Genomic DNA, 17692 nt, shown 5'->3' with positions numbered 1-17692 from the left:
GCCTCTTCTTCCTAGGCCTCTTCTTCCTAGGCCTCTTCTTCCTAGGCCTCTTCTTCCTAGGCCTCCTTCTCCTCCTTCTCCTTATCCTCCTTCTCCTTCTCTTCTAAACTTTAGGTAAGGTAGCCTATAGGAATAGATAGGTAGGTAGGTAGGTAGATAGATAGGTAGGTAGGTAGGTAGATAGGTAGGTAGGTAGGAAGGTAGGTAGGTAGGAAGGTAGGTAGGTAGGAAGGTAGGAAGGTAGGTTTTATAGGGTAGTAGTAAGTAGACGTTGTAGTATAGAGAAGTGTATTTAGTATGAGAATACGTCGGGGGTGACGGATGGCGGTTGGCCGCTTTGGCCGACCGTAACGGACCGAACACCGTGCCAAGAGAACGAACATATGTTCCACTCTCTCAGCCTCTTCTTCTCCTTCTCCTTCTTCTTCACTCATCGGATCGGCCCTCGTCTGTGGCCTGACACCATTCTGCCTTCAACAGCAGCACTTTACGCTCTTTCTTGGACATCCTGCTCCTCCCCCGCGCCACTTTCTGGGACGAAGCGGTGTCCATGGTCAACAGGATCTTGACGTGGCAGTGTGCTTCGGCTGCGATATGGAGTAGTTCCTCAATGGCATGGCACATGTCCAGTCCTGTGGGGGAAGAGTACGAGGATGAGGATGAGGGGGAGGAATCGTCCTCGTCTTCCTCGTCCTCGTCCTCATCCTCGCTCCAGGCGCATTGATCCAGGCGATCTACGACAATAAAGATCTCCTCCTCGCACGAAAAAGTCGAGAAAATCTCTAGTAGCAGCGGCTGTGCTTTGAGCCAGAAAGCATCACCGTTATTCTCGTTCCATGCTGCGCTCTGCACTGCTGCTTTTAGCCTGTCGATTTTGCTGCGGAGCAGGTCGTCATGCATGGCTGAGATCTGGTAGATCAGATTCACGATGATCTGCCGGATCGTGCAACGCTTTCGCTCATTGACCGACCAGCTCGTCTGGGCCAGAAAGAAGGCAACGTTTCGGTCTTGCAGGCGAAGCTCCTCGATGGCGAGTATGGCGCCGTACGACAACCAATTCAGAGAGCCCGATGAATGATCGTCCACAAAATTACTTCCACCCGCTAAAAGAAGACAGGACTTGGAACTCGCCCACCACTTGTCGAACTCTCCCTCTCCTCTCAGCAGTTCCATCGAGATCTTCTTGGGACGGCAGTACTTGGAACGAAGAGCGCTGCCCGAAAAGAATGCACTGGCCAGGAGCGACTTGTACTTCTTCACATTGACGTTTGCCGATAGCTCTTGTACTCCGAGAATCTGCCTCAGCTCTGCAAGATGGCTGGTGTCAGAAGATTCCCTTGCGCGCCTTAACTGAGACCCTGCATGGGCTGATTCCACGCGCGTCTTTCTCACATCTACGCTGATGGCCTCGAGCTTCTGGTGCAAGGTGGTGATTCTTGTCAACATCAGAATATCACATTCGTTCCGGATCTCGCATAGGGTATTCCGAGCATCGATCAGATTGGCATTCTTTTTCTGCTCAGGCAACATTGCATCTTTGATCCTGCGGGACTTGGAACTATAGTACTCTGCGGTCTCCCGCGCCAACTTGATAATCTGGCAGAACGTCGTCATGATGAGAGCTTCGAGTCGCTCAAAGCTCACTAGATCATCCTTCATGCCTTCTTGACGGAGATTCTGCAAAGTTTGAAGTCGTGGCAAAGCCAGACCGAGCTCTGCAAACCCTTCATCCAGAGCTTGCTCTCGCTGGGTCTTATGCACAAAGATACTGAGCATTAGAGATAGAGTGCCAAAGGCCAGGCCACCACATTGCTGGTCGGCAGATTTGGCTATCTCAGCAATCCCTGAGAAGTTGTCCAAGAACTGCGAGAAGCTTGACATACTGGCTTGGAATGCCGCACAAGTTTTGCGCGAAGACAAACTCTTCCGGTCGCTCAACCACTTGATCTTGGCCAAGCCCGCCATCTCCATGGAATCTCGCGCTTGAGAGGTCAGATCAAAGCCTGGAGCCTCTCTCAACGCATCGATTTGGGACTGGAGATCGTGCTGCGTGCATTTGTATATGACCAAAGCATTCCGTCTTGCGGTTCGGCCAGCTTTGGTATCGGATGGCACATCAGCCACAGAGACCGCCCAGTCCTCTTTGTCGCATAAGAGATTATCTACCTGCGTAACAAGGCTGAAGAGTGCTTAGCCTCGGTACAGGAGTGGATTCTATGTCTCTCTTACCGTCTGGTAGACACTGGATTTGCAAACCAAAGCGGAGCCATTGCTAACGATATACCTGAACTAGGAATGTAGGCCTAGGAATTCAGCGTAGTCGGTATAACCCCAAGGATAGTATAAAGAACTGTCCTCGGAGCTAGGCTATCCTACTACACTTTACGACTCTATAGCAAATACTACCGATTCCGTATAGGTCGTTACTAGACTATTTTTGGCAAGCGAGCCGTAGAAGATACTACTACAATGTTTCCAAGTTATATGGATCTGTGCGGCTGAGAATGATTAGAGCTAGATCCTCTACGACATCGCTTCAGGACGTGCATGCTGAGCTACCTCCCTACATATCGGAGCTTCCCGTCTGCACGTTCATCAGCGCCCACGCCTAGACCGTTCGGCCAGGTGTATCTGGTGTGTCTCTACTCTATATGGATCCGCATCGGTGCCGTTGTTGCCGCTCTATCATGGCTTCCAGGCGGGTTGTAGTGCAGCTGAGCACGTACTAGGAGGTAAATGCTGTCAAATATGCATGCAGGAAGCGCGCTAGCGGCTGACAACCCAAACTAGACAATCGTTGCGTCTAAAGAAATTGATGCGTGCTGATTCTTGTTTGATCTCCTCGCTGTTGGCGCATGTACGCATCTCGGAGGCGGCGATGGCGTGGGCCAGAGCTCAACTGCGAACTCGCCGATAGAGCGAAAGTCCATCCTGATGAGGGGCGCAGGCCGAGGAGGATGGGCACTTGGAATATGAGCCTCGTCTTGTGAGAGGGGGGAATCTACCGGTCATAATCGTGAGCATGCTCTTCGGCGGCGGATCGTTATTTGTATACAAGAATCTTGACAGCATCATAATCACTGCTTACCGCAACCTGTTCGATCATGGAAGTTGCCAAGGATAGCGAGGTGAGTTTCCCTTTCGGGAGTTCGGGAATTCACCAGCTCTCACTAATCACTGGCGAAAGGCGACCGTGGCCCCTAAGAAGGAGGTCCTTACCGGTGAAGGAGATCAGATCATTCTAGATGAAGCAGCTCCGTCTCTAGAAGGGACAGGAGCCCCATCCAACGAGACAGTCTCTACCAACGATGAAAAACTGCCGGCCCAGATAAGCGAAGTCCAAAAAGTCGCGTTAAAGACCAAGGGGGATCTGGAGCAACGATACATTCGTTTGCTTGAGCTTCGCATTGCGCAGCTTGAAGAGCTTGTGGATGTGTCTGACGATGAGATGCGGTCTGTCACTGCTACTGGTCAGACTGAAGAATCTGACGAGGAGGGAGACGAGGAGGAGAGGAAACCCGATCAGACGAGAGATGCGGTGACACTTCCGAGCACTGTTGAATTGGCTTTCCACTGATCATGTGCACAGGACACGAAAGCAACAAAGGACGATCGAGAAAACGCGGAGACGTCCGAAAAGGCCGCTGCGCCTCCCCGCTTGCGAGATCTCACGGCTCGTGTATGTAATAGCATGGTGAACTTTGGGCAGAATGTGCTAATGTTTCTCAAGTGGAATGATGACGATTCGGCCTACGACGACGAAGACACGGAACCGGCCAAGTCTGCTCAGGACATCAAAGCTGCCGACGACGCTACTGATACGGACAAGGCCAAGACTGGTGATGATGCCAAAGATACTGACAAGGCCAAGAGCGGGACAGATAAATTTGAGCCTACGATCTTTCGCCGTTACATGCAGGAGCACAACCCAAAAAAGGTCAGCTATCACGAGATCGAGATCACGTCGCCAGAATTGAAACGCATTTACTATGCAGCCTCTTTCACTGCCCGAGAGGAAACCACATCTGACTCCGAGCCCTTGACCTTGACCAGCCCATTTACAGACTTCCTGTGGAATTGGACCGAGTTTGAAGCAGCCTGCAAACCAGCCGAGGGCGATAGCGAGGAAAAGGCCTTGGCCAGGGAAGATCTCAAGCAGCTCCTGGGACTTGTCCGACAGACACAGACAGACACCTATTTCAAGGCACGGGACACATACTTGCCCAAAGGCGCTCTCCCATTCGAGTATCTTTGGACATTGTTTGCGCCAGGCACCAAAGTCTGTGCCAAGACCTTCTTGGACGATATGCATATACTGGAAGTTAGAAGCTGCACAACGCCCCCGACCGGAGAGATCAAAGGACCGGGCAAGGAACTCCGAGTACATTGCATAGGCCTCGACTGGGATGGCAACAATTTTGGACCTTTTGAGTACACCTTTGTGATTAAGAAGAATACCGAGCAGTCTGACAAGAAGGAAATGCAAATTGACGCTCTTGAGGTGTATCCACTGCAATACCATTCGAACCAGCAAGGCTTGCGGCAAGACCTGCTCCAGAGAGGCGAGAGATTCTGGCACATGTGTCGACCGGAAAAGTATCAGCACGATTACAAAGGATCAATCCTGACAGTGAAGCAATCCCAGGCTGCCAGAGCACAAATGCTCGCCTCCCGAGACGCAGACGATGACACCACATCCACGTTCAGCGGCATGGAGGAGACTGGTGGCTCAGGCTCCTCCAGAAAGGAGTATCTGGGACAGGTCATCGTTGATGCCTTCTCGTTCCTGCGAGCACAAGACGATGTCTCTGCATCTGGCCCGGAGCCGCCACTCGGCGAGCGCGAAGTGAAGCCCTACACGGAGTATGATTGTACTTGGTAGGTCCATTCCTTAGAAAACAGCCAGTGATGACCTTGTGCTGATCATTCATCTAGTAACGCATGCCTGCGATCTCCCATCATACGCTGGCACAAGCAATCTGCCGGCACAACATCCGCTCTCAAGAACTACACTCTCTTTGCACAGAAAGATGGCAAAAATGGGGATGTCGAGCATCGTCTGATGATGTGCCCACCCCGTGTGCTTGGCTACGCGCTCAAAGTCAAAACATGGGCGCAGTTCCGAGTGACAGCGTGTACTGAAATTTCTACAGAAGGAGATACACGAAGGAACTACTTTCAGAATCAGCTACAGCTGGAGGAAAAGTACAAGCAAATGCTCTTAGCATTTGTCAACAGCCACCAATCCTCGCGACACACGGATTCTGCTACTCGCCAGCAAGATGGAGAGAGTGCCATCCCCAAATCCCTCGACGTCATTGAAGGCAAAGGCAAAGGGCTGGCCATCTTGCTGCATGGTCCTCCCGGAGTGGGAAAGACGTTGACGGCAGAAACCATCGCCCTCGCCACCGGAAGACCTCTCCTCGTCGTCTCCGTCGCTGAGGTCGGAACCAAAGCAGCCAACGCCGAGTCGCGGCTCAACATCTTCTTCGCCATTGCCGCGCGGTGGGGTGCCATTCTCCTCATCGATGAAGCCGATGTCTTTCTCGAAGAACGTGTCCGCACCGACAATCCCGAACGCAACATGCTCGTGTCCGTCCTCTTGCGAAGTCTGGAATACTACGAAGGCATCATCTTCCTCACCACTAACCGCATCCGATCCATCGACGTCGCCGTGCAATCGCGCATGCATTTGGCCATTCAATACAAACGCCTCTCGCAGGCACAGAAAGCTGCCATTTATCGCAATCTCCTCGATAAAATCCCCGACGCCTTCATCAAGGGCGATCGCGAGATCATGTACAAGGATATTAACAAGACGCTCTGTCGTCGCAATGAGATGAATGGGAGACAGATTCGGAATATTGTCTCGGCGGCGCTGGCGCTTGCGAAGGAGCGAGGGAGGAATGGAAGCACCGGAGACGCGAGGTTGAGGATCTCGGATTTGGGAAAAGTGCATGAGGCGACGACGGATTTCTTGGGTAGTTTGAAGGATACCTTGAATAAGGCACGACAGAGGAATGAGGCTGCTGAGGAGGAGGATGATGATGATTAGGATGATTGATTGATTGATTGATTGATTGATTGATTGATTGATTGATTGATTGATTGATTGATTGATTGATTGATTGATTGATTGATTGATTGATTGATGATTACCTTGGTAGACCATGAAAATGGTTCCCAAAACGCTCCACCATGATTAGGTATTATTTGTACTCAACAATTCGAGCGTAACGTATATATCTATCTACCTAGATATCATCATCATCGCTCTATGACCAATCGCTGCAAACTCTCCACATCCCCTCCGGCGTCAATGACAGCCTGCATAGCCGCCTGACTCAGCTTTCGTCTCTTGTCCGCCGCTTCCTTTTCCCTTCGAGCTTTCGTCTTTGAGCTACCAGACGGTGCGACCCCGTTGAGAATCTTTCCCGCATCGCCGGGTGTGAAGTTCACGAAGCCGCCACCACCGGCACCCCCACCGGCACCACTTCCTCCTCCTCCTCCTCTGTCGCCCCCGTGTTGGCGAGGTGTTGTGCTTGCAGATTTTGTTCTGCGATGCTGTGATCTCCGACGAGACCCCGAAGCTTGGCGTGAGCGAGACTCGGTGGCCGGATACGTTGGGGAAGGTGAGCGGTCCAGCGAACCTCGTTGGCGATGAGGTGTCTGTGGTGGTGCATGGTTGTTCATCTGGCGAAACGAAGCACTGGGCAGTCCGTTGAGACGATGCGAGGGCGTGCTGGGTAGTCCATTGGGGAGTGATGGGACATAGTATGGACCTATCGATGGTGGAACCGAAGAATAATGGATGGCATTTCCCGGAATCGTGGTGTAATTGCCATTGGAATCACAGCTGATGCCAAGGCCGAGGTTGTGGTCGTGCGACTGCGCGTTGATGTTCATACTGCGTTCAATCCCGCTCTCGAGATTGCTGAACGGATCTTGATTGTCGAACACGGGAGCTGTGGTGGAATATGCGGCGGGCGGAGGTTCTGCAAACGTAGCTGATGTGGTAATCCATGTATCATCCATCTCAGGAGAGCTATCGAAGCCGAAGTCGAACTCATGGATTTTATTGGCGGCCAGTGACGAGCCACGCCCGGGATACAAAGGAGCAGTGTCGTTCAATGGTATCGTCTGCGTGGTATATAGAGTGGCGGGCAGAGGCGGCGCCGTCTCGAAGTATGATGGCGCTGCATGGCTGCCAGGACTCAAGAGTGGCGAATGGTGTGGAGTATGAAGGCGAGCAGAGTTCTGAAAGGTGCTGGCCAGCGGCGAGATCTGATCGTCGCTACCAGCAATGGCAGAATACGCTGGTGATCCGAAACCAGCGAATACGTTTTGTACAGATCTGGCCGAGTGCGGCGGTGAGGCCGGGAATGTGTTGATAGCTTGTTCCGACCGGAGTTCGAACTTCTTTGGACTTTGCAGCATGCGCTCTGCCCAGAGGTCCTTGGCGCGGTATCTCGAGGGGTTCATCATCTTCGACGGAGAACCATTGCGTGGACGCACAGTGGCATTGGGGTTGACTGCAGCAGTAGCAGGAGGTTTCGTGACTCCCACTGGTCGCCCGCGTGATACTCCGCGTAGATTGGACACACTGCGCTGATGTGTGGGCGTCTTGTTTCCGTTTGCAGCGTTACCACGCCCACGGGACGCTTGTCTTTGAGCAGAGTATGATTGGCCACTCGGTGATGATGGTATCGCTGGAGGTGATGGGAACCCTCCTAAGCTCAAGAAGTCGGGATGAGACTTCGCAGCCCTTAATTTCTGCTGTCGCTCGCAATCTGCAGCGTTCTGTTCCAACGCTCGTAGCTTGTTGTGCCAAAACCCCGTAGGCACCTTCGCCTTGGGCTGCTGTGCTCGAGGAGCACTCGACTCTTCCGGATCCCATGCGGGAATTGGCGAGGTTCCATCCGTCTGCGCGCTTTGTTCACTCGAGCCAGAGAAGTTGAACAATTGGGCAGAGTCGTCTGAACTGCTCCTTTCTCGCTTTTCGATGCCAAAGAAAGCGTCGTTATCATCGAGGTATTCTTCAAAGACATTGTTGCATATGCTGGACCACTCCGGTTCTTTGTTGGGTGGCCGCATATGGATCATGCTCTTATGGCTGGATATTGCCATCGCTGTGGCCGGGGATCGTGGCAAGGGCGAGCGAGAATTAATGGTAATGTATTGTAGAGATGGTCAGAGAAATCGACAGCTTTGCTGGAGCAAGATTCAATGGGGTGGCAGTGGTGTGTTGACTGTATACTCTACTTCCTGAAAGGAATTGCCGCAATGGGTGACAGTGCAACGCATCGTCGGGACATAGCTATTGTAACGCACCTCCCAGCCCTCTGACATTCCGCACGGTAGTCCAAGTGACCATCACATTGGTCGTTGCAAAGTGCGACGATATCTTTGGTGACGCCCAATAGGAGAATGGCTTTGTACAAGCTTGCATTCCATTTGGCTACCTACCGGCTGGCGGTGGAATGCATAGTGTCAGACGTTCACTGTACGTGATCCTTGTATTTGAGTTTCATCATCGCAACAGCCGGTCTCTCATCGAATGGAGGGAATAAACGAGTGAGTCTTTGATATATCTAGCTTACTGGAGACGTTTGTGCGAGACTCTCTTGCATTGGTGCTATTCAGGGCTCTGAAATGGCCGCGTGGCTTGTGGTCAACGACCGCTCCATTGTAGGCCCATTTGACATTTCTTTTGCAGACTGGCTTTGCAGCTGAGGGAGTGGAGCTGCAGATGGAGGAAGAGGAGATGCGAAGATGCGGAGTGTCCGAGGAGGAAGAAGAAGCAGAAGAGGAAGAGGAAGAGGAAGAGGAAGAGGAAGAGTTGAGGTGGACGGACATGATTTCTTGGCATGCATGACCCTTGATGTGACAGGGGCCTGTCGCGACTTCCCCGGTCCTACCTCTAGACTTTCCACGTCTCCAATTCGATCGACTTCCGCCTTCTGCCTTTCTGCTATTCCATTGCTCGCTCTTCCATCTATTCTTCCCTTCTCTTCTCTTTGGATCGGACGCTATCGCCGCCATGGCATTGCTTTTCGCCCTCAAGCTCTGTCTGGCATTTCTGCTTCCGCTCGTCTCGGCCTTGAAGTTCGAGATCCAAGCACATCTTGGCCATGAATCAGCTTCGAAAGAGCGCTGCATCCGCAACTTTGTCGCCAAAGACCAACTGGTCGTGGTCACCGCAACCATCAGTGGCAGCAAAGGCGATGGCCAGACCTTGAACATGCACGTGCGTTCACGTCCTCCCTTCCTATGAAACTGTCGTCCAGGACTAACACAACCTCTCTAGATCAAAGACGCAGTAGGAAACGACTACGCGCGCCCTCGCGACGTCGTTGGCGAGAACCGCTATGCATTTACCTCCCACGCCGACAGCGCCTTCGACGTATGCTTTGAGAACATCCTGAACCACCGCACTTCGGCCGAAGCCACACGAAATGTAGAACTCGACATCGACATAGGCGCCGATGCCAAAGACTGGTCCGCGATCCAAGCCGGCGAGAAACTGAAACCTGTCGAAGCAGAACTGCGACGAATCAGCGAAGTCGCAAAGGAGGTCGTGGATGAGTTGGAGTATTTGAGAGTAAGAGAGATGAAATTACGTGATACGAATGAGAGTACAAATGAGCGAGTCAAATGGTTCGCCATCGGAACCATGGGCATGCTATTTGCACTGGGAGTGTGGCAGATCGTGTATCTGAGGGCATATTTCCGAAGCAAACACTTGATTTAGAGAACGATGATGTGAAATGAAAATGACACTTGGCCCGATTCATCCTCGGCCAAAGGAAGTGTTGTGCAGCATGGAGTGCTCGCTTTGTATTGTACACAATTGAGACATTCACAGAGTCACGGATTGCAAAAAGACAAGCAAGCACACCTTTCATCATTCCAGCGGAAGAGTCAGTGAGGCATCTCTCTGCAAATAGCACACAGACTCGGATACTGTGACCAAAGCACAGTGTGTACAGAGCAAGTAGGTACTCGGTACCCATCCTGGAAGAGGAGGGAGCTACCTCAGGTACCTGTAGTTGACAACTGGCCATAGTCGAATCAAGTATGGTCCAAAGTTCAAGATCACAAGGCCAAGTAAGGGTAACTCCGTTTCCAATTTCAATGCTCAGGTATCAGCAGCAACATCGCAGGAGCGCAGAAAAGGTACTCTAGTGTCAGGCAGTGGGCGCTTCCCAGCCACGCTCCACAGCCACTCAGACTGCCTTGGCCTTCTTTTTCATCTTCATCACAGCGAACCACCCCAGGACCATAAACTTCCACTTCGCGCTCCGGGACTTCAGCCTCAAACGAAACGATTTCTTTGAAGGAGCCTTGCTCGCGGCTTCCGGCTCCTTTGGTGGAGGTACAAAGTCTTTCTCCTTCACGACTGTGATCTCTTTCACAACCTTTTTCTCGGGCGTGGCAACAGGCGCAGGTTCGACAGGGACCACGGCAACTGGCGTGACTCCAACTCGTTCCACGGTCGTGACAGGAGCTGCGACGACTTCCTCGGGCTTTTTCTCGGGGACGACAACTGCCTGTTCGACCTTCTTCTCTGGCTCAGCCATAGGTGCAGGTACTGGAACTGGAGTAGCTTCGACTGGGGCGATGACCACTGGTGCGGCAGGAGCTGGTTCAGCCTTTTTCTCTGTTGCCATGACAGGCGTGGGCTCAACAGGGACCACCACGACAGGTGCAGCTTCAACTTTCTCGGGGATCGCTGGGGCTGATGCTGGTTGCTGAACTACCTCCTCAACTTTCTTCTCTTTTATGATGACCGGCTCCGCGGGGACAGTTGCGACTGGCTGAACTTCGATGATCTTCTCGAAGAATTTCTCAACGACCGGTGGGGGTGGTGGTGCTGCCTCGTCCTTCTTCTCTGCGATAACGGTATGCTCGATCGGGGTTACGTCGACTGGTGTGACCCCCACTCGTTGGACGACCGCTGGGCTTGCAGGAGCTACTGGTGGTGGTGGTGGTTGGCTGACAGTTGGTGTGGATTTTGCAGCAGGCTCACTTCCTTCGATAACCTCAATTACCCTGATGACCTCTACCACTCGCTCCTTTTGGTGTTCGACGACAGGCTGTGAAGGCGCTTCAACGAGCTCAATGATCTGGCTTGAATCAGCGGCAGGCTGTGCGGGCGTTTCGACGAGTTTGATGATCTGGCTTGGTTCGACGACGGGCTGTGAAGGTGATTCGATGACTTTGACGATCTCGGTTGGTGCAACGGCAGGTTGTGGAGGTGCTTCGATAAGTGTAATGACTTCTTCTGTTGGCGCTGATGCTGAGACTTGCGAGGGTTTGACAACTTCGCTTGGAGCAGGGGCGGGCACGTCGGCCATGCGCCGTGTGTATTATGTATGTTGCTGAGAAGTCGACGTGTTGATACTGAGGTGATCGTGATGGGGTTGACCCGAGTCAGAAGAATAGATGATGTCGAGATAAAGAAGATCGTGTCATCGGAAGAACGAGAGCAACTGAGGTATCTCTATGCAATGTAGCAGGCATGGAGGAAATGGGGAAAGTGCAGGAGCGCACCTTAGTCAAGGCAGGTAGACGTTTTCCAGCTCTTGTGCAAGAAGGGATGCCCTCACCTCACGTCAAAGAAATCCTCGGGCATATATCGTGTCTGTCCGCATATCTGGTGCCATGAAGTATAAGCAGGCCGCGGAGACAATAGAAATCGAGCACACCTACCATACCTAGGTATTCGTCAGTTTATGTTTTCGTTGTCCTGTGGGAACCGCCTTCGAGCTCGCTTGGTGTGAACAGTGCAGAAAAGCAGAAGAAAGAACTGCTCACGTACCTGTACTTTACCTGGTATTAATGCTGATATGTGGTGTCCTTGTTCTCCTCAAACACCTGCTCTTTTTGATCTACCTAAGGTATACATATATCACTCTATCTGTACAACCCGACATGCCCGGCTTACTGATCAAAGTTCTTCAACTCAGGCATAAATCCCAGTCCACCGCCTTTTCGTTCACTGGTCTTCGAGAAATCCACCTTTCCATGATCAAGCACACCTCCTGCGCTTCGATCCACAACATGCTTTCGTAACATAGAGAGAATTTCGCTATTCTTCCACCTTTGAGGAACGGGTCTGTACGCAGGCTTGAAAGTTCCAACAGTCTGCGCCCATTCACCCGTACCAGGCTGGCGCACAACCGTGCCCTTTGAGTTATCAGACTTGTTCGCATCTTTTCCCTGTGCTTCAGGTGAAGCCAGACCGGGCCCAGCACCCTCTGCATATGCCATCGATGTTGGTGTAGGCTCTTGGGTCACCCAGTAGTAGATATCCCAGTCATTCTCGTCGAGGAAGAGATCATATTGTTGCAGCTGCTTCGCTGACATGGTTCCGAGGTTCTCATCTGCAAAGGTGGATAGAAGGAGGTCGGACTCTAATGTGCCTCTTTTCCGGCTTTGATCTATAGGCAGGGAAATCAGCGTCAGCAACGCGACCTTTTCGGTGTCGAGCAAGCTTACAAACGAGACGGGCGCGCATGGTGTTGATGTCTTCGCCTGTGCGACGAAGAGGTTCCACTTTGAACGAGCCGCCCTCGATTTCACCTACTTCAAGGCCTGCATTGACACCAGAGTCGGGTGCGCCCTTCTGAGTACCGCCAGTCATCCTTTCGGTGTTCTCCGGCTTGGAGTCCTTTGGCACGAAGTTACCATCCACGCTGGTGAGGAGCTCGGGTGGAGCAGCGTCTTCGCCGATGTTGGGCATCTCGTTGGCGATGGTCGAAGTGGAGTTCGTCATATGAGGGTTGAGCGGCTTCGACTTCATGATTCTGCGGTACTCGGCTGCTGTGTCGTTGCCGCGTTCGTTGATTGGCACCGCGAACCTGGTGGTGGTGGAGGAGAATGGCCTGGCGGTCGAGCGCAGGACCAGTCGGCTGGCGCGCATGACAGAACGTGCTGAGGACATTGCTGCGATGTTTGTGAGGTTGGTGGGAGGCGAGGATGCACTGAGATGCAAGAAGGCTAAGGTAGGTAGGTATTATTTCGAAGAGATTCTCACACAGCAATGGCAATGGTATCGATGGTTGACATCAGCGAATGCAGCTGGCCATCGGGCGGGAATAGCCTCTATTCCCTCCAATCACAGGGGCGCGGAGTGCAACACCGTCCCATGTGGTCCCAAGTCCCATTGCAAACCAGCTCAGCAGTCCATTGTCGACGTACCTATCATCATTGTTATGTAATTCTTGTTGCTTGCGCGTGTATAAGGAGGTAGGTGGTACAGGAACATACCTCCTCGTATGTACCGAGGCACAGGTACTTGTACACCTGGGTAGGTAGGTACATGTAGTGATCATGGGAAGACATGTTGTGATATTCTACCCGACTGCTTCCCTACCTACCTTACTACCTGTACCTACATGTCCCTACCTACCTTACCTTTACCTCCTACATTCAACCTACTGCGTCCGAGGACGTAAAGGCCGCCCTTTTGGGGCACCTCCTTTCAGAACGTTTCCCCTACCACCACGTCGCCACCTGCATGTGCTGAAATCACCGACTGTTTCTCTTAAAGTGTAGAAGCCGTTGCAGTGTCATGCACACGTGCCGTTTCAGGACGATGGAGCCTGCCACATTCACCCGTGGGCATGGCCATGCGGGGATCGAGATCGTGGCACAAATACGCCCGAGCTGTGTAAGAGATCCGAGTGTAACAGACAAATTTAGCAGGACGCGTAAGTCTTCCAAGTTCTTGCCGGTGAGGGCGGGGAGGCAGTGTGTCAGCCAGAGACTGCAACCGCTACCAACAACATCATCTTCCAGCACTGCACTTCATCAATTGTTGAGAGTCCAGTTCATCGACGTTTTCGAAGTCAGCCTTGACGACCAGCAGAACGTATCCGCCGGCTCGTCGAGACGACAAGAAGTATTCTATGATCTTATCGGAGAAACTCACAACCTTGTCCAGCGCTTTCCTCTTTCTGCCATTGCACCGGCGCCCTGGCCAATCACGCACGCCACACATCTTCCTGCCCACAACCTCCGTGTTCACACCACTTGCACGCATCCCCTTCTTCCACTGCTCCAGCTGCTTCGTCTTCTGGACGATTCCATTCGCAGCGGGCTGAATACGCTGCTGTTCTTCACGGTAACCGCACGTACAGATTGACTCGACTTTGGTCCTCCGGACCGCTACCACTCGCTTGCGTGGAGAAAGACGACGTGTGCGACACCAAATCGAGGAGGTTGCAGCTGCATCGTTCTCAACCGTCCGGACTGCAGCAACACAACCGAAACCTGTGCGAGGCCCGCTCTATTGCTCCGAGGGGACATTGAGGAGCTGCTGTATACTACTGCTGGGCCAGTAGGAAGTTTGAAGGACACGTACTCACCCACCAACCCACCCACCCGCACACACGCACACACTATGGCTTCCGATTACAGGATAAGCCTAACGGCATTGCTGCTGCTTGGCCTACGACTCACGAATGCCTTCTACATCCCCGGTAAGCTCGAAAGGTCCAGCACGCTGTTGACGAAGCAGGAGTGCTAATTGCGACAAGGGTGGTCGATCAAGTCGTATTCGGAAGGCGAAGCAATCCCATTGTTTGTGAACAAAGTGTACAGTGATAATACGCAGATACAATATGCCTACTCCGAACTGCCTTTCGTATGTGCGCCATCGGGGCGTCCGCGGCCTGGAACAGGCCTCATTTCAGGCTCGAATGTGGCATTGAATCTGGGAGAGGTATTGCGCGGCGACAGAATCATGGTGTCTGACTACGAGCTGGAAATGGGCAAGGATGAAGAGGCGCGGTATCTGTGCAGTCAGAAGGTGGATAAGTCGGGTTTGAAGAAGGCCATTGAAGTGGTGCAGAAGGGCTATGTCGCAGAATGGATCGTGGACAACCTACCCAGCGCAACGAGCTTCGTAAGCGTGGATAAGAGCAGAAAGTACTATGCTTCAGGCTTCAAGATGGGCTACGAAGAGGTCTCTCTCATGACCGGGCAACCACGATACTTTTTGAACAACCATGTCACCCTGGTGATACGCTGGCATCGCGCTCCTGGAAGAGATGGCGAGCAGGGGAAAAAAGTCATAGTGGGATTCGAGGTCTATGCCAAATCTATTGAGGCGGAAAATCGTGATGCATCCGGACTTCCCATGAACCTCCACGACACGGGAGCAGGTATGGAGTTGACCTGGGGTAATTCCACTATCAACGCAACTGCACTGAACGACCCGGCGACAACGTACCATGGCTTTGACACCATCGACGACATGCCAGATGACGCGTTCGTGACCATTCCTTACACATACTCGGTCTATTTCCGCGAAGAAGACAAGGTGGAATGGTCGAACAGATGGGATCTATACTTCGTGAATCAGGAAGACAGCAACGGGATCCATTGGCTTGCTATTATCAATTCTTTGATCATCTTTGGCGGGCTCTCCATATCTGTGGCTTATATCATCACACGTACCATTCGGGGAGACATTGCGGGATATAAAGAGCTTGGCATGGAGGAAGGAAAGCTTCGTATAGGCAAGCGCGGCAAAGGCAGCAGGTCGCCGCGTAAGATCAGCGCGGAACACGGTGGCCTCCTCGAGAAAGTCGGCAGCCCCACACCCCAGGATGATGGTGACTCGGACGACGACGACGTCCTCGACGATATTACCGGCTGGAAGCTCGTTCACGCTGATGTATTCCGCCAGCCCGCACATGGCCAGCTACTGGCGCCTTTGATCGGATCCGGTATGCAGCTCGTCTTCATGTCTGTTGGACTCCTGCTGCTCTCTTGCTTTGGCGTCCTGAATCCCTCATTCCGCGGTGGTTTCGTCTCCGTCGGCTTCGCGCTCTTCATTGTGGCCGGTGTATTCTCGGGTTACTTCTCGGCACGGGTGTACAAGACGTTTGGCGGCAACAATTTCCGACACATTGCCATCGTTACCGCGACTCTCTTCCCTGGCCTACTGTTCGCTACCACCTTCGTCCTCAACCTCTTCGTCTGGCTACAAGCCTCATCTACAGCGATTCCGTTTGGAACTTTGCTAGGTTTGGTGGCTCTCTGGCTTCTCGTACAACTACCTCTGGTCTATGTGGGCAGCTACTATGGCTTCGCCAAAGCGGGCGCGTACACACACCCGATCAAGCCAACCAAAGTCGCACGTCAGATTCCACAGCAGGCATGGTACAGCCGCCGGTTGCAGGCTATCCTGCTCGCCGGCCTCGTTCCCTTTGCCGTCATCTTCATCGAACTCATGTTTGTCTTCCGCAGCCTCTGGCAAGACAAGAGCGGCTACTACTACGTTTTCGGGTACATGGCGGTGGTGTCATCGATCCTCATTCTTGCTGTCATGGAGACGACCATTATTGCGGTATACATACAGCTCTGTTCCGAGGTTGGTACCCCATTCTCAGCTTATTGATACACAAGGTACCTAGGTACAGATTCCGTGCTAACAGACGCTATAGAACTACCACTGGTGGTGGCAATCCTTTTTCGTGGGCGGATCCTCGTCGATTTGGATCTTCCTCTACTGCGTGTACTATTACGCCAACCACCTTCACATTACGGGACTGGTCAGCACGATGCTATTCTTCAGCTATAGCTTTCTCGCTTGTGTGGTATACGGTCTCCTCACGGGCACGATTGGCTTCCTAACGGCATACGCATTTGTTCGTCGGATCTATAGCGCCATCAAGGTGGACTGAGCGCCGACGATCGACCGACCAGTCGCCTCTCTCTCTCTCTCTTTCTTTTTTTTTCCTAACCGGTACGGAAGCGCTCCCACCGGGACAGGATAACGTCGAACGAAGATGCACACGCGGCTCGAGCACCTAAGACCGCTGGGCATGGGCGATTCGGATTTCATTGCAGTGATTAGCGGGTTGCATCTGGATGCGGTGGCGTTCATGGTGCTCTTGATCAAGGGATGAGGGCTGGGTGTCCCAGGGTTTCTTGGTGGGCTGGATGGAGCGAATCCCGCTTGTAGTCGACCTAATGATAATGCGAGAGTGCGTATTGTACAATGTGGTCTCGTGAGTTTTGGTCGGACCGACTGGGGAGGATCTCAAGCTTCTTCCTTTTGCCAGGTTCAGAGCTCTCTAGGCTGCTAGGGTACCCACCTTAAGTAAGCTTTGTGGAGAGAGGTAGAGTTAAAATGTACCTCTCGCAACCGGCTCAGTCCTCCATCATCATCACGCGGCTCTCCACATACCAGACGGCGCAGGCGGATGAGTGTTGAGCACACAAACGAGAAGGAGGAGCGCTGATCTCATGTGCAGTCTGCGCTTGGACCTGCGTGGCACTCGAGCTCGGAGACATTTTCGGCGTCTTTAGAAAGGCAATTGTGCCGGTTGCTCCTGCTCTCCTCTATTGACTGCGCTGCTCTACTCCTACCTACCTACCTTACCTAACTAGGTGCCTACAAGACATCTTACCTCTTACCTGGCTGTAACGTTTCCCATTACCAGCACTCTGGCATCTCCACCGCTTCCTTCCGCGGGGAACGTCGTACCAGCGCGGGGACTCCACATGTCGAAGCACACCGTCTCGTCTCGTCGCTTCGGTGGAGCAGCGATCCATTTGCACGGTCACTGCATTCACTCTGCTTGTAGGTGAGCTACATAAACACCGGGCGGGCAGATGTCTTCAACATGCACCTGCCTTTACCCTTCCCGCTCCCGACTTCTTCTTCTTCTTCTTC

General features: G+C 52.6%; 7 protein-coding genes across 7 annotated transcripts; 3 read left to right on the top strand and 4 right to left on the bottom strand.

The window, feature by feature from the left end:
* Positions 1 to 426: 426 nt before the first annotated feature.
* Positions 427 to 1971, bottom strand: SEPMUDRAFT_154822 (uncharacterized protein; the record flags this gene model as incomplete). Its single annotated transcript, XM_016907584.1, has 1 exon — positions 427 to 1971. The coding sequence occupies one exon, from the start codon at positions 1969 to 1971 to the stop codon at positions 427 to 429; it is 1545 nt and encodes a 514-aa protein (XP_016762076.1).
* Positions 1972 to 3104: 1133 nt separating this feature from the next.
* On the top strand, positions 3105 to 6055 carry SEPMUDRAFT_115252 (uncharacterized protein; the record flags this gene model as incomplete). Its single annotated transcript, XM_016901143.1, has 5 exons — positions 3105 to 3128; positions 3188 to 3538; positions 3590 to 3679; positions 3731 to 4878; positions 4936 to 6055. The coding sequence occupies 5 exons, from the start codon at positions 3105 to 3107 to the stop codon at positions 6053 to 6055; spliced, it is 2733 nt and encodes a 910-aa protein (XP_016762075.1).
* Positions 6056 to 6267: 212 nt separating this feature from the next.
* Positions 6268 to 8127, bottom strand: SEPMUDRAFT_106347 (uncharacterized protein; the record flags this gene model as incomplete). Its single annotated transcript, XM_016900629.1, has 1 exon — positions 6268 to 8127. One exon carries the CDS (start codon positions 8125 to 8127, stop codon positions 6268 to 6270), a length of 1860 nt encoding a protein of 619 aa, XP_016762074.1.
* Positions 8128 to 8965: 838 nt separating this feature from the next.
* On the bottom strand, positions 8966 to 12997 carry SEPMUDRAFT_147826 (uncharacterized protein). Its single transcript, XM_016904545.1, has 5 exons — positions 12502 to 12997; positions 11818 to 12443; positions 11610 to 11657; positions 9308 to 11403; positions 8966 to 9247 (listed from the first exon to the last, which is right to left on the bottom strand). Exon 4 carries the CDS (start codon positions 11355 to 11357, stop codon positions 10227 to 10229), a length of 1131 nt encoding a protein of 376 aa, XP_016762072.1. The 5' UTR covers positions 11358 to 11403; positions 11610 to 11657; positions 11818 to 12443; positions 12502 to 12997; the 3' UTR covers positions 8966 to 9247; positions 9308 to 10226.
* On the top strand, positions 9041 to 9751 carry SEPMUDRAFT_41670 (uncharacterized protein; the record flags this gene model as incomplete). The annotated part of the gene is made up of 2 exons (XM_016908838.1): positions 9041 to 9247; positions 9308 to 9751. The coding sequence occupies 2 exons, from the start codon at positions 9041 to 9043 to the stop codon at positions 9749 to 9751; spliced, it is 651 nt and encodes a 216-aa protein (XP_016762073.1).
* Positions 11870 to 13347, bottom strand: SEPMUDRAFT_106344 (DUF339-domain-containing protein; the record flags this gene model as incomplete). The annotated part of the gene is made up of 5 exons (XM_016900628.1): positions 11870 to 11891; positions 11948 to 12443; positions 12502 to 12986; positions 13204 to 13232; positions 13273 to 13347. The coding sequence occupies 5 exons, from the start codon at positions 13345 to 13347 to the stop codon at positions 11870 to 11872; spliced, it is 1107 nt and encodes a 368-aa protein (XP_016762071.1).
* Positions 13348 to 13887: 540 nt separating this feature from the next.
* On the top strand, positions 13888 to 17426 carry SEPMUDRAFT_147825 (uncharacterized protein). The gene is made up of 3 exons (XM_016904544.1): positions 13888 to 14486; positions 14544 to 16384; positions 16458 to 17426. The coding sequence occupies exons 1-3, from the start codon at positions 14408 to 14410 to the stop codon at positions 16695 to 16697; spliced, it is 2160 nt and encodes a 719-aa protein (XP_016762070.1). The 5' UTR covers positions 13888 to 14407; the 3' UTR covers positions 16698 to 17426.
* Positions 17427 to 17692: the final 266 nt, after the last annotated feature.

Source organism: Sphaerulina musiva (assembly GCF_000320565.1).
Source record: "Sphaerulina musiva SO2202 unplaced genomic scaffold SEPMUscaffold_3, whole genome shotgun sequence".
NCBI classification, from domain to species: Eukaryota; Fungi; Ascomycota; class Dothideomycetes; order Mycosphaerellales; family Mycosphaerellaceae; genus Sphaerulina; species Sphaerulina musiva.
Note: the sequence above shows the minus strand (reverse complement) of the source record. Positions and strands in the feature narration are given on the sequence as shown.

Excerpts from the sequence above, each read along its gene's own strand:
- SEPMUDRAFT_147826 (XM_016904545.1), bottom strand. The coding sequence starts at position 11,357 with ATGGCCGACGTGCCCGCCCCTGCTCCAAGCGAAGTTGTCAAACCCTCG.
- SEPMUDRAFT_147825 (XM_016904544.1), top strand. The coding sequence starts at position 14,408 with ATGGCTTCCGATTACAGGATAAGCCTAACGGCATTGCTGCTGCTTGGC. Across the intron at positions 14,487-14,543 it reads GAATGCCTTCTACATCCCCG|GGTGGTCGATCAAGTCGTAT; the intron begins GTAAGCTCGAAA and ends AATTGCGACAAG. Across the intron at positions 16,385-16,457 it reads ACATACAGCTCTGTTCCGAG|AACTACCACTGGTGGTGGCA; the intron begins GTTGGTACCCCA and ends CAGACGCTATAG.